Genomic DNA, 11,691 nt, shown 5'->3' on the forward strand with positions numbered 1-11,691 from the left:
TGGGTTTGGTTCTCAATCCTTGGGTGTGGTTCTCTAACCTTGGGTGTGGTTCTTTAACCTTGGCTTTGGTTCTCTAACCTTGGGTGTGGTTCTCTAACCTTGGGTGTGGTTCTCTAACCTTGGATATAGTTCTCCAACCTTGGGTGTGGTTCTCTAACCCGGTGATGGTTCTCTAACCTGGTGGTGGTTCTCTAACCTTGGGTGTGGTTCTTTAACCTTGGGTTTGGTTCTCTATCCTTGGGTGTGGTTCTCTAACCTTATGTGTGGTTCTCTAACCTTGGCTTTGGTTCTCTAACCTTGGGTGTGGTTCTCTAACCTTGGGTGTGGTTCTCTAACCTGGGTGTGGTTCTCTAACCTTTGGGGTGGTTCTCTAACCCGGTGATGGTTCTCTAACCTTGGGTGTGGTTCTCTAACCTTGGGTGTGGTTCTCTAACCTTGGGTTTGGTTCTCAATCCTTGGGTGTGGTTCTCTAACCTTGGGTGTGGTTCTCTAACCTTGGCTTTGGTTCTCTAACCTTGGGTGTGGTTTTCTAACCTTGGGTGTGGTTCTCTAACCTTGGATATGGTTCTCTAACCTTGGGTGTGGTTCTCTAACCTTGGGTGTGGTTCTCTAACCTTGGATATGGTTCTCCAACCTTGGGTGTGGTTCTCTAACCTTGGGTGTGGTTGTCCGTGTTCTTCCAGTCCAGGATGATGAAGGAGGGGCATCCCTCCACCGTTACCACAGTGAGGTTAGAGGGCGGGGCCTGGGGTGGCGTTTTGGCGTCTGATTCGCCGGGCTTCTCTCCAGGGAAGAAGTGGAGGGAGGAGGTGACGGAGCAGGGCTCCTCGGGCCTCTTGTCCGTCTTGTACACCACGTGAGGGGCTGGGTGGAGTCAGGGTGGAGAACAGGGAGGAGAACAGGGAGGAGTCAGGACGTCAGGGTGGAGAACAGGGAGGAGTCAGGGTGGAGTCAGGGAGGAGTCAGGGAGGAGCTAGGGTGGAGTCAGGGAGGAGTCAGGGTGGAGTCAGGGTGGAGAACAGGGTGGAGTCAGGGGAGGAGTCAGGGTGGAGAACAGGGAGAAGCTAGGGTGGAGTCAGGGAGGAGTCAGGGAGGAGTCAGGGAGGAGCTAGGGTGGAGAACAGGGAGGAGTCAGGGAGAAGTCAGGGAGGAGTCAGGGAGGAGTCAGGGGAGGAGTCAGGGTGGAGAAAAGGGAGGAGTCAGGGAGGAGTCAGGGTGGAGAACAGGGAGGAGTCAGGGAGGAGTCAGGGAGGAGCTAGGGTGGAGTCAGGGGAGGAGTCAGGGTGGAGAAAAGGGAGGAGTCAGGGAGGAGTCAGGGAGGAGTCAGGGTGGAGTCAGGGAGGAGAGAGGAGGTCAGGGTGGAGAGAGGAGGTCATGGTGGAGACAGGCTAGGGTCAGGGTGGAGACAGGGTGGAGTCAGGGAGGAGTCAGGGGAGGAGTCAGGGTGGAGAAAAGGGAGGAGTCAGGGAGGAGTCAGGGAGGAGTCAGGGTGGAGAAAAGGGAGGAGTCAGGGTGGAGTCAGGGTGGAGTCAGGGTGGAGTCATGGAGTCAGGGTGGAGTCAGGGTGGAGAGAGGAGGTCATGGTGGAGACAGGCTAGAGTCAGGGTGGAGATAGGGTGGAGTCAGGGAGGAGTCAGGGAGGAGTCAGGAGGTCAGGGTGGAGTCAGGGTGGAGTCAGGAGGTCATGGTGGAGACAGGCTAGAGTCAGGGTGGAGACAGGGTGGAGTCAGGGAGGAGTCAGGGAGGAGTCAGGAGGTCAGGGTGGAGTCAGGGGGGAGTCAGGAGGTCAGGGTGTCTTATAGATACCAGGTCCTACCTAGAACAGGTCTCACATGGAACAGGTCCTACATAGAACAGGTCTCATTTAGAATGAATTATACAGAACAGGCTTCATGTAGAACAGGCTTTAAATACTGTTAGAGAGCAGTATTTCTTTCCTCACCAACGAAGCGTTTCTTCCCCAGGGCATCCAGGTCTGAGTTGGGCTGAGAGCTGAACACCTCTGACTCCTCCCAGAGTTCAAATCTACTGGCTGATGAGATGAGGAAATACATATCGTTAGCTTAGTGTTAACGTCTGAAAGACACACAGCTAGCTGAGTGTTACGTCTGAAACACACACAGCTAGCTGAGTGTTACGTCTGAAACACACACAGCTAGCTGAGTGTATACGTCTGAAACACACACAGCTAGCTGAGTGCATACGTCTGAAACACACACAGCTAACTGAGTGTTTACGTCTGAAACCGTAGTTTACATGAAAACCATGTTCATTGTTAATGTGCCCTTATTGTTACATGTTAGCACTATTTCTATAATGGCGGAGGTATATTTAGAGGACAAGGCTACCCATACTGCTGGTGGTGCTGCTAGTGGTGGGGTTGGTGGTGGTGGTGGTGGTGGTGGTGGTCCTGGTGGTCTGTCTCTCCTCCTGCCCCTTTGGCCTTGGCGTCACGGCGGGAAGGTTGAGCTTCACCCCCGACAACCTCTCCGTCTGCTTCCAGTGGCTGAGCTGGTCTACACAGGAGACAGATCCTAACTGCTCGGTCATCGGCTTATTGGCCTCTTACACATGAGCTCCGGAAGAGCTCCGGGGAATCTGGTCCGGAGTTGGTCCGGAGTTGATCCGGAGCCGCCCTCTCACAGGCAACACACAGCCGGAGATCAGCAGCGTCAGATGTGTTCACACACAGTGGAGGTGCTCTGGATACCTCAGCTCAGGTCTGGTGCCTGGGTGAGCGAGTAGGAGAGCGACGGGAAGCAGAAAGAATGCAGCGGGAGTCGCAGTGTGTCACTCTGTAACGCTGACCCTTTCTGCGATGGGTCAATACTGCCGTTATTCAGATGTGTTCGCAGTATCAGCACAAGAGTGGAAGGCAGAAAGAAGTCGGAACTTAAAATACAGACGAGAAGAGCAAAGTGAGAAGAGGCTGCACTGCGTTCTCCCGATCAATGGTCACAGACGCAGCGGTTCACCTTTGTCTCCAGGTTCGCCCACCAGGTTAGGGATCTTGTCGACTGGGATCGCTGGACGGACAGGATATCCTGTAAGGGAGAACAGACAGCTGGACGTCAGAACTAAACCTGGAACTGGACTCCTACATAAAGCCGAACTGTACACCGGTATAGACTAGACTGTACACCTGTATAGACTCTACTGTAATCCTGTATAGATAATTTCCTCTGCATAGAGCATTGGTTCTGGGTACCAGACTCAGTGCCTCTTGATGTGCCTTGTCTTTATGAGGACAGAACAGGGAACAACGTCTAGTGTGGCTAAATGTTCCAGGGGAATACCTTATCTAATGCCGTGGACAGTGTCCTTCTCTCAGCCAAACACCTGCTGCAAAACCTGCTGAAACCCTCCTTCATGAATCTGTAGCCCCTCGACCCGCCTCACAAAAGAGACCACCTTCTGCCAATCAACACATTGATCCAGAGCTAAACCTAGTGCACACATACATACAACACAAACTACGTACAAGTTCCATCTAGTACTAGGATGATGTGAGTACCATGGCTGTGCCATGTACTGTAGTATGAGTGCCATCTGACCTGTCTGTAGGACTGGTACCGTCCAGAGTACTCTGGCTGCAGTACTAGTACTAGTACCATGGCTAAAGGTTTTGTCAAGATTTTGCAGTTCAGGGACACTGCTGCTAGTTATCATTTTGTTTTCTTCGCCAAGGATGTTTCTCAGCCAATTATTCAATCCTCAGGCAAATTTACTTTCTTTGTTTAATGAATGTGTTTTTTTCTGAAGCGCCACGTTGGAACATGTTGGATGCTCCCCTACGACTCACAGAAACCCCGGGGAGGTCATTAGAAACACAAGCTGGGTTGGATCCACCACATTCCAATGTCCTCCTGTCTCGTGCATCAGAACAAGCTGACAATACGTACAGCATGACCATCTTCTCTGTCTCCTGATGGACCAGAACCTCTGGAGACCAGGAGGTCTCCTGATGGACCAGAACCTCAACAACAACAACAACAACAGGTGGTGGAGGGTGGTGTTTACCCTGGAGGGGTGGAGGATGCTTTTTACCCTGGCGAGGCCGGGACCAGACAACGGGGCGAGGGAGGACCAGTGGTTTGAGCGGGTCTCTATTGGCTGGGGAGAGAGGAGGGACTGTTAGCAGGCAGCCATCACAGGACCACCTCACCCAGCAGACCCAGCCAGTGGATCACAGAGCAGCCTCCAGGCTCTGCAGACCCAGCCAGTGGATCACAGAGCAGCCTCCAGGCTCTGCAGACCCAGCCAGTGGATCACAGAGCAGCCTCCAGGCTCTGCAGACCCAGCCAGTGGATCACAGAGCAGCCTCCAGGCTCTGAATGAGGAGACAGGAGCAGACAGGAGGAGACAGAAGGAGACAGGAGGAGGAGACAGGAGGAGATAGTCACCGAAGGAGGTCCGCGGGGAACCAGGGAAGGTCTGATGTTTGATCAGAGAGGAGATGGGAGGGCGGGTCCGGTTATAAAGAGCTGAAACAGATCAGAGAACATAGAACCCAGATCAGAGAACATAGAACCCAGATCAGAGAACACAGATCAGTCTCAGGGGGGTCTGGTGCGGCGGTCTCAGGGTCTCACCTGGTCTTGGAGGGAACATGGCCCGGGGTCCCAAAGGTTTCTGGAACATGACATAACATGACATAGCATGACCTAACATGACATAGCATGACCTAGCATGACATAGCATGACCTAACATGACATAGCATGACCTAACATGACATAGCATGACCTAACATGACATAGCACGACCTAACATGGCATAGCATGACCTAGCATGACATAGCATGACCTAACATGACATAGCATGACCTAGCATGACATAGCACGACCTAACATGGCATAGCATGACCTAGCATGACATAGCATGACCTATCATGACATAGCATGACCTAACATGACATAGCATGACCTAACATGACATAGCATGACCTAGCATGACATAGCATGACCTAGCATGACATAGCATGACCTACCAGGATGTGACGCGACATGATGCTATCGAGGTCCCAATTCCCCCACCGACCAATCAGAATGCAGATCCTGCTGGCGGACTGTACTCACCAGGGTGCCGGCCGGAGGGTTCCCCATCTGGACGGCTGTCCTCCGGTTCTCATCTGTGAGGAGAACCGGACATCTATTATCTACGAGTTCTATTGTAGAACAACGTTCTGTTGTTTTGGTTTTATTGGTTCTAGGGGTTCTAGTGGTTCTAGTGGCTCTGCTGGTTCTACTGGTTCAAGTGGTTGTACTGGTTCTGGTGGTTTTACTGGTACTACTGATTATACTGGTTTTACTGGTCCTAATGGTTCTAGTGGTTCTAGTGGTTCAACTGGTTCTGGTTGTTCTGCTGGTTCTAGTGGTTGTACTGGTTCCAGTAGTTCTACTGTTTCTACTGGTTCCAATGTTTCCAGGTGTTGTGCTGGTTCTGGTGGTTCTAGTGGTCCTACTGGTTCCATTGGTTCCAGTGGTTGTACTGGTTCCAGTGGTTCTAGTGATTCTACTGGCCCCAGTGGCCCCAGTGGCCCCTCTGGCCCCAGTGGCCCCAGTGGCCCCAGTGGCCCCTCTGGCCCCAGTGGCCCCAGTGGCCCCAGTGGCCCCTCTGGTCCCAGTGGCCCCAGTGGCCCCAGTGGCCCCAGTGGCCCCAGTGGCCCCAGTGGCCCCTCTGGTCCCAGTGGTCCCAGTGGCCCCAGTGGCCCCTCTGGTCCCAGTGGCCCCAGTGGCCCCAGTGGCCCCAGTGGCCCCTCTGGCCCCAGTGGTCCCAGTGGCCCCAGTGGCCCCTCTGGTCCCAGTGGCCCCAGTGGCCCCTCTGGTCCCAGTGGCCCCAGTGGCCCCAGTGGCCCCAGAGGCCCCAGTGGCCCCAGTGGCCCCTCTGGTCCCAGTGGCCCCAGTGGCCCCAGTGGCCCCAGTGGCCCCAGTGGCCCCTCTGGTCCCAGTGGTCCCAGTGGCCCCAGTGGCCCCTCTGGCCCCAGTGGCCCCAGTGGCCCCAGTGGCCCCTCTGGGGCTGGTCCTCACCTCCCAGCCCGGTGCTGTGGAGCACCGGGGGGCTCCAGGGCCCGTGGCGCTGGCCCCTGGTGGAGCGGACCCTGAACTCGTAGCGGGAGGCGGGCCGCAGGTTGGACACCACAGCGGCCGCCGTGGGGCTGGTCTGGGACGCCCAGGGCCCCCCCCGCCCGCGGTACCTCACCGTGTAGAACCTGCAACACACACAGGAAGGGTGGGGGCGGGGGGGGGGGTGGGTGTGTGTGTGTGTGTGTTTGTGTGTGTGTGTGTTTATGTTTGTGTCTACATGTGGTGTGTGTGTGTGTGTCTCACCCCTCCTCCAGACACTCCCCCATGACGCCCCCCTCCCTGTGGGGGGTCTCGGGGCCCCAGGAGAGGAACACCGCCGTGGGGCTCAGGGAGCCAGCCACCAGGGGGGGGCGGTCCAGGGCCACCACGCCTACACACACACACACACACACACACACACACACACACACACACACACACACACACACACACACACCCGCATACACACACACACACATACACACACACACATGTAGACACACACACACCCGCACACACACACACACACACACACACACACACACACACACACACACACACACCGCATACACACACACACACACACACACATACATACACACACACACACACACACGCACACACACACACGCACACACACACACACACACACACACACACACGCACATGTAGACACACATGTAGACACACACACACACGCACATGTAGACACACACACACACACATGCACATGTAGACACACAAACACACGCACATGTAGACACACACACACAAACACACACGCACACACACACACACACACACACACATGTAGACACACACACACACACACGCACACACACGCACACACACATTTATGATGTAGTCAAATGGTAGATAGGTAGAGAGAGAGAGAGACAGAGAGAGACAGAGAGAGAGAGAGAGAGGGAGATAGAGAGAGAGAGAGACAGAGAGAGAGAGAGAGAGACAGAGAGAGAGAGAGAGAGAGACAGAGAGAGACAGAGAGAGACAGAGAGAGACAGAGAGAGAGAGGGAGATAGAGAGAGAGGGAGATAGAGAGAGAGAGAGAGAGAGACAGAGACAGAGAGAGACAGAGAGAGACAGAGAGAGAGAGAGCTCTACCTGTGCAGTGTTTCTCGACAGGTTTACCAGGAACAGGTCTGACGGCCAGCAGGTACTTTGGCTCCGCCTCTGAAACAGAATCCATCGCTCCTCATCGTCTGGTCTGTTGGCCCAGGACCGCCCCCACCACCTGGCCCCGCCCCCTCCATCTGGCCCCGCCCTCCAACTGGTCCCGCCCCTTCCACATGGGCCCTGCCCACCTCCACCTGGGGCCCCACCCACATTCTAATTGTCCCTGCTGACCTCCACCTGGGGCCCCGCCCACCTCCACCTGGGGCCCCGCCCACCTCCACCTGGGGCCCCGCCCACCTCCACCTTTAGACCTTCAGAGAGCACCCCCCCCTCCTCACCCGTCTCCAGCTGGTAGGGGGCGCCGTGGGCGGGCAGCGTGACCAGGGTGGTGGCGCCGGGGTGCCGGCCGTAGCCCAGCAGGAAGCCCTCCAGCACCGCCGCCGGGTCGGGGAGCAGGAACTGCAGGACCACCGTGTCCCCGCTCACACTGATACGCACCCGCACTGAGGGGTGAGACAGGAGGCCGTCACCAAGGAGCAGGTAGGGGTGAGACAGGAAGACAGGTCATAAGGAGCAGGTAGGGGTGAGACAGGAAGACAGGTAATTAAGGAGCAGGTAGGGGTTAGACAGTACAGAGACAGGTCATTAAGGAGCAGGTAGGGGTTAGACAGTACAGAGACAGGTCATTAAGGAGCAGGTAGGGGTTAGACAGTACAGAGACAGGTCATTAAGGAGCAGGTAGGGGTTAGACAGTACAGAGACAGGTCATTAAGGAGCAGGTAGGGGTTAGACAGTACAGAGACAGGTCATTAAGGAGCAGGTAGGGGTAAGACAGTACCCAGGTCATTAAGGAGCAGGTAGGGGTTAGACAGGTCATTAAGGAGCAGGTAGGGGTTAGACAGTACCCAGGTCATTAAGGAGCAGGTAGGGGTTAGACAGGTCATTAAGGAGCAGGTAGGGGTTAGACAGTAAGACAGGTCCTTAATGAGCAGGTAGGGGTTAGACAGTACAGAGACAGGTCACTAAGGAGCAGGTAGGGGTTAGACAGTAAGACAGGTCATTAAGGAGCAGGTAGGGGTTAGACAGTTAGACAGGTCACTAAGGAGCAGGTAGGGGTTAGACAGTACAGAGACAGGTCACTAAGGAGCAGGTAGGGGTTAGACAGTAAGACAGGTCATTAAGGAGCAGGTAGGGGTTAGACCGTAAGACAGGTCACTAAGGAGCAGGTAGGGGTTAGACAGTAAGACAGGTCACTAAGGAGCAGGTAGGGGTCAGACAGTAAGACAGGTCACTAAGGAGCAGGTAGGGGTTAGACAGTAAGACAGCTCACTAAGGAGCAGGTAGGGGTTAGACAGTAAGACAGGTCATTAAGGAGCAGGTAGGGGTTAGACAGTAAGACAGGTCATTAAGTAGCAGGTAGGGGTTAGACAGTAAGACAGGTCATTAAGGAGCAGGTAGGGGTTAGACAGTGAGACAGGTCATTAAGGAGCAGGTAGGGGTTAGACAGTACAGAGACAGGTCATTAAGGAGCAGGTAGGGGTTAGACAGTACGGAGACAGGTCATTAAGGAGCAGGTAGGGGTTAGACAGTACAGAGACAGGTCATTAAGGAGCAGGTAGGGGTTAGACAGTACCCAGGTCATTAAGGAGCAGGTAGGGGTTAGACAGGTCATTAAGGAGCAGGTAGGGGTTAGACAGTACCCAGGTCATTAAGGAGCAGGTAGGGGTTAGACAGGTCATTAAGGAGCAGGTAGGGGTTAGACAGTAAGACAGGTCCTTAAGGAGCAGGTAGGGGTTAGACAGTACAGAGACAGGTCATTAAGGAGCAGGTAGGGGTTAGACAGTGAGACAGGTCAATAAGGAGCAGGTAGGGGTTAGACAGTACAGAGACAGGTCATTAAGGAGCAGGTAGGGGTTAGACAGTACAGAGACAGGTCATTAAGGAGCAGGTAGGGGTTAGACAGTACAGAGACAGGTCATTAAGGAGCAGGTAGGGGTTAGACAGTAAGACAGGTCATTAAGGAGCAGGTAGGGGTTAGACAGTAAGACAGGTCATTAAGGCCCTGTCTGGGACAGGCCCTCTGAGGATAGCGGGCGGGGGTGCATTCCGAGCAGGGGCCCAGTGGGAATGGAACCGCCAACCCTGGTGTGTTGTGTAGGGGGGGCCAGGGCCCGGGGCGGTAGAGGCCCCCAGTGCTCACACAGCCCATAAGTACGGCCTTATACCTTAAGTAGAGGCGCATGTGAACAATGTAGCAGTTACACACACGTACACACACACACACACACACACACACACACACACACACACACACACACACACACACACACACATACGTCAGCTTGGGAGAAATGTTTTGGTTTGGAGTAGAAACACAAACCAACCAAAGTCTCCCCTCCTCTCCTCTCCTCACCTCCTCTCCTCACCTCCATCCCTCTCCTCTCCTCATCTCCTCTCCTCTCCTCACCTCCTCTCCACTCCTCTCCTCACCTCCTCTCCTCTCCTCTCCTCACCTCCTCTCCTCTCCTCCTCTCCTCTCCTCTCCTCTCCTCTCCTCTCTCTCCTCCCATCCTCTCCTCTGTCTTCTCCTCTCCTCCTCTCCTCCCCTCCTCTCTCCTCTCCTCCCCTCCTCTCCTCTCCTCTCCTCTCTACTCTCCTCCCCTCCTCTCCTCTCCTCACCTCCTCTCCTCTCCCCACCTCCTCTCCTCTCTCTCCTCCCATCCTCTCCTCTGTCCTCTCCTCTCCTCCTCTCCTCCCCTCCCCTCCTCTCTCCTCTCCTCCCCTCCTCTCCTCTCCTCTCTACTCTCCTCCCCTCCTCTCCTCTCCTCACCTCCTCTCCTCTCCCCACCTCCTCTCCTCTCCCCACCTCCTCTCCTCTCTCTCCTCCCATCCTCTCCTCTGTCCTCTCCTCTCCTCCTCTCCTCCCCTCCTCTCCTCTCTCCTCTCCTCCCCTCCTCTCTCCTCTCCTCCCCTCCTCTCCTCTCCTCTCTACTCTCCTCCCCTCCTCTCCTCTCCTCACCTCCTCTCCTCTCCCCACCTCCTCTCCTCTCCCACCTCCTCTCCTCTCTCTCCTCCCATCCTCTCCTCTGTCCTCTCCTCTCCTCCTCTCCTCCCCTCCTCTCTTCTCTCCTCTCCTCCCCTCCTCTCTCCTCTCCTCCCCTCCTCTCCTCTCCTGTCCTCTCCTCTCTCCTCACCTCTCCTCTCTTCCCTCCCCCCCTCTGTCCCAAACACTCACAACATTCCACACTTTACTGGCCTCTACCTACATGTACATGGGCACTCACACACACACACACACACACACACACACACGCACAAACACACACATGTATACACACACACACACACACATACACACACACAAACACGTATAAACACACACATTCAAACACATATGCATGCAACAACATGAACAACTTTCAGGAAAGCCTTACAATGGAAACACGTGTTCACACCACACAAGGACTCACACACTGCTACACACAAGGACTCACACACTGCTACACACAAGGACTCACACACTGCTACACACAAGGACTCACACACTGCTACACACAAGGACTCACACACTGCTACACACAAGGACTCACACACTACTACACACAAGGATTCACACACTGCTACACACAAGGTCTCACACTCTACTACAAACAAGGACTCACACAATGCTACACACAAGGACTCACACACTGCTACACACAAGTACTCACACACTACTACACACAAAGACTCACACACTGCTACACACAAGGACTCACTCACTACTACACACAAGGACTCACACTCTACTACACACAAGGACTCACACACTACCACACACAATGACTCAACCACTTCTACACACAAGGACTCACGCACTTCATGTACATAAGGACTCACACAATTCATGTACACAAACATGTGCATGTTTACACAAAGATGTACGCACACAAAAACACGATATGGCTGAAGTGTCCGTTGTCAGGGCTCACCGGACGCTCAGTCGTCACGGAAACAGGTTGACTCACCCCGTGGGGTACACACACTCACGCACGCGCACACACACACACACGCACGCACGCACGTACGCACACACACACACACACACACACTCATTACCCTGTTGTGGAATGTATCTTGTCGATACTTTAGTTAAAAAAGTATCATGACTCCCTCTCTCTGTGTGTCTCTCTCTCTTTCTCTCGCTCTGTGTCTCTCTCTCTCTCTCTGTGTCTCTCTCTCTCTCTCTGTGTCTCTCTCTCTCTTTCTCTCTGTCCCTCTGTTTTTCTCTCTCTCTCTCTGTCTCTCTGTGTGTCTCTCTCTCTTTCTCTCTCTCTCTCTCTGTGTCTCTCTCTTGCTCTCTCATTCTCTCTCTCTCTCTCTCTCTGTGTCTCTCTCTCTTTCTCTCCCTCTCTCTGTGTGTGTCTCTCTCTCTCTCTTTCTCTCTGTCCCTCTGTTTGTCTCTCTCTCTGTCTCTGTGTCTCTCTCTCTCTTCCTATATCAGTGTGTCTATGT

General features: G+C 54.3%; 1 protein-coding gene across 1 annotated transcript in view; it reads right to left on the reverse strand.

Moving 5' to 3' along the window:
- The window catches only part of LOC307074280 (uncharacterized protein), a gene marked incomplete at its 5' end in the record, with an annotated part of 17,760 nt that overhangs the window by 4,932 nt on the left and 1,137 nt on the right, over window positions 1-11,691 (reverse strand). Inside the window, 12 exons of the mRNA XM_079734296.1 lie at window positions 655-864; window positions 1,943-2,032; window positions 2,349-2,516; window positions 2,976-3,044; window positions 4,021-4,113; window positions 4,404-4,484; window positions 4,593-4,632; window positions 5,077-5,129; window positions 6,028-6,209; window positions 6,328-6,454; window positions 7,186-7,254; window positions 7,536-7,700. Coding sequence (XP_079590422.1) covers window positions 655-864; window positions 1,943-2,032; window positions 2,349-2,516; window positions 2,976-3,044; window positions 4,021-4,113; window positions 4,404-4,484; window positions 4,593-4,632; window positions 5,077-5,129; window positions 6,028-6,209; window positions 6,328-6,454; window positions 7,186-7,254; window positions 7,536-7,700 — 1,347 coding nt within the window. The remainder of the gene's footprint in view (window positions 1-654; window positions 865-1,942; window positions 2,033-2,348; window positions 2,517-2,975; window positions 3,045-4,020; window positions 4,114-4,403; window positions 4,485-4,592; window positions 4,633-5,076; window positions 5,130-6,027; window positions 6,210-6,327; window positions 6,455-7,185; window positions 7,255-7,535; window positions 7,701-11,691) is intronic.

Source organism: Pollachius pollachius (genome assembly GCF_949987615.1).
Source record: "Pollachius pollachius genome assembly, chromosome: 4".
In the NCBI taxonomy this organism is placed as follows: domain Eukaryota; kingdom Metazoa; phylum Chordata; class Actinopteri; order Gadiformes; family Gadidae; genus Pollachius; species Pollachius pollachius.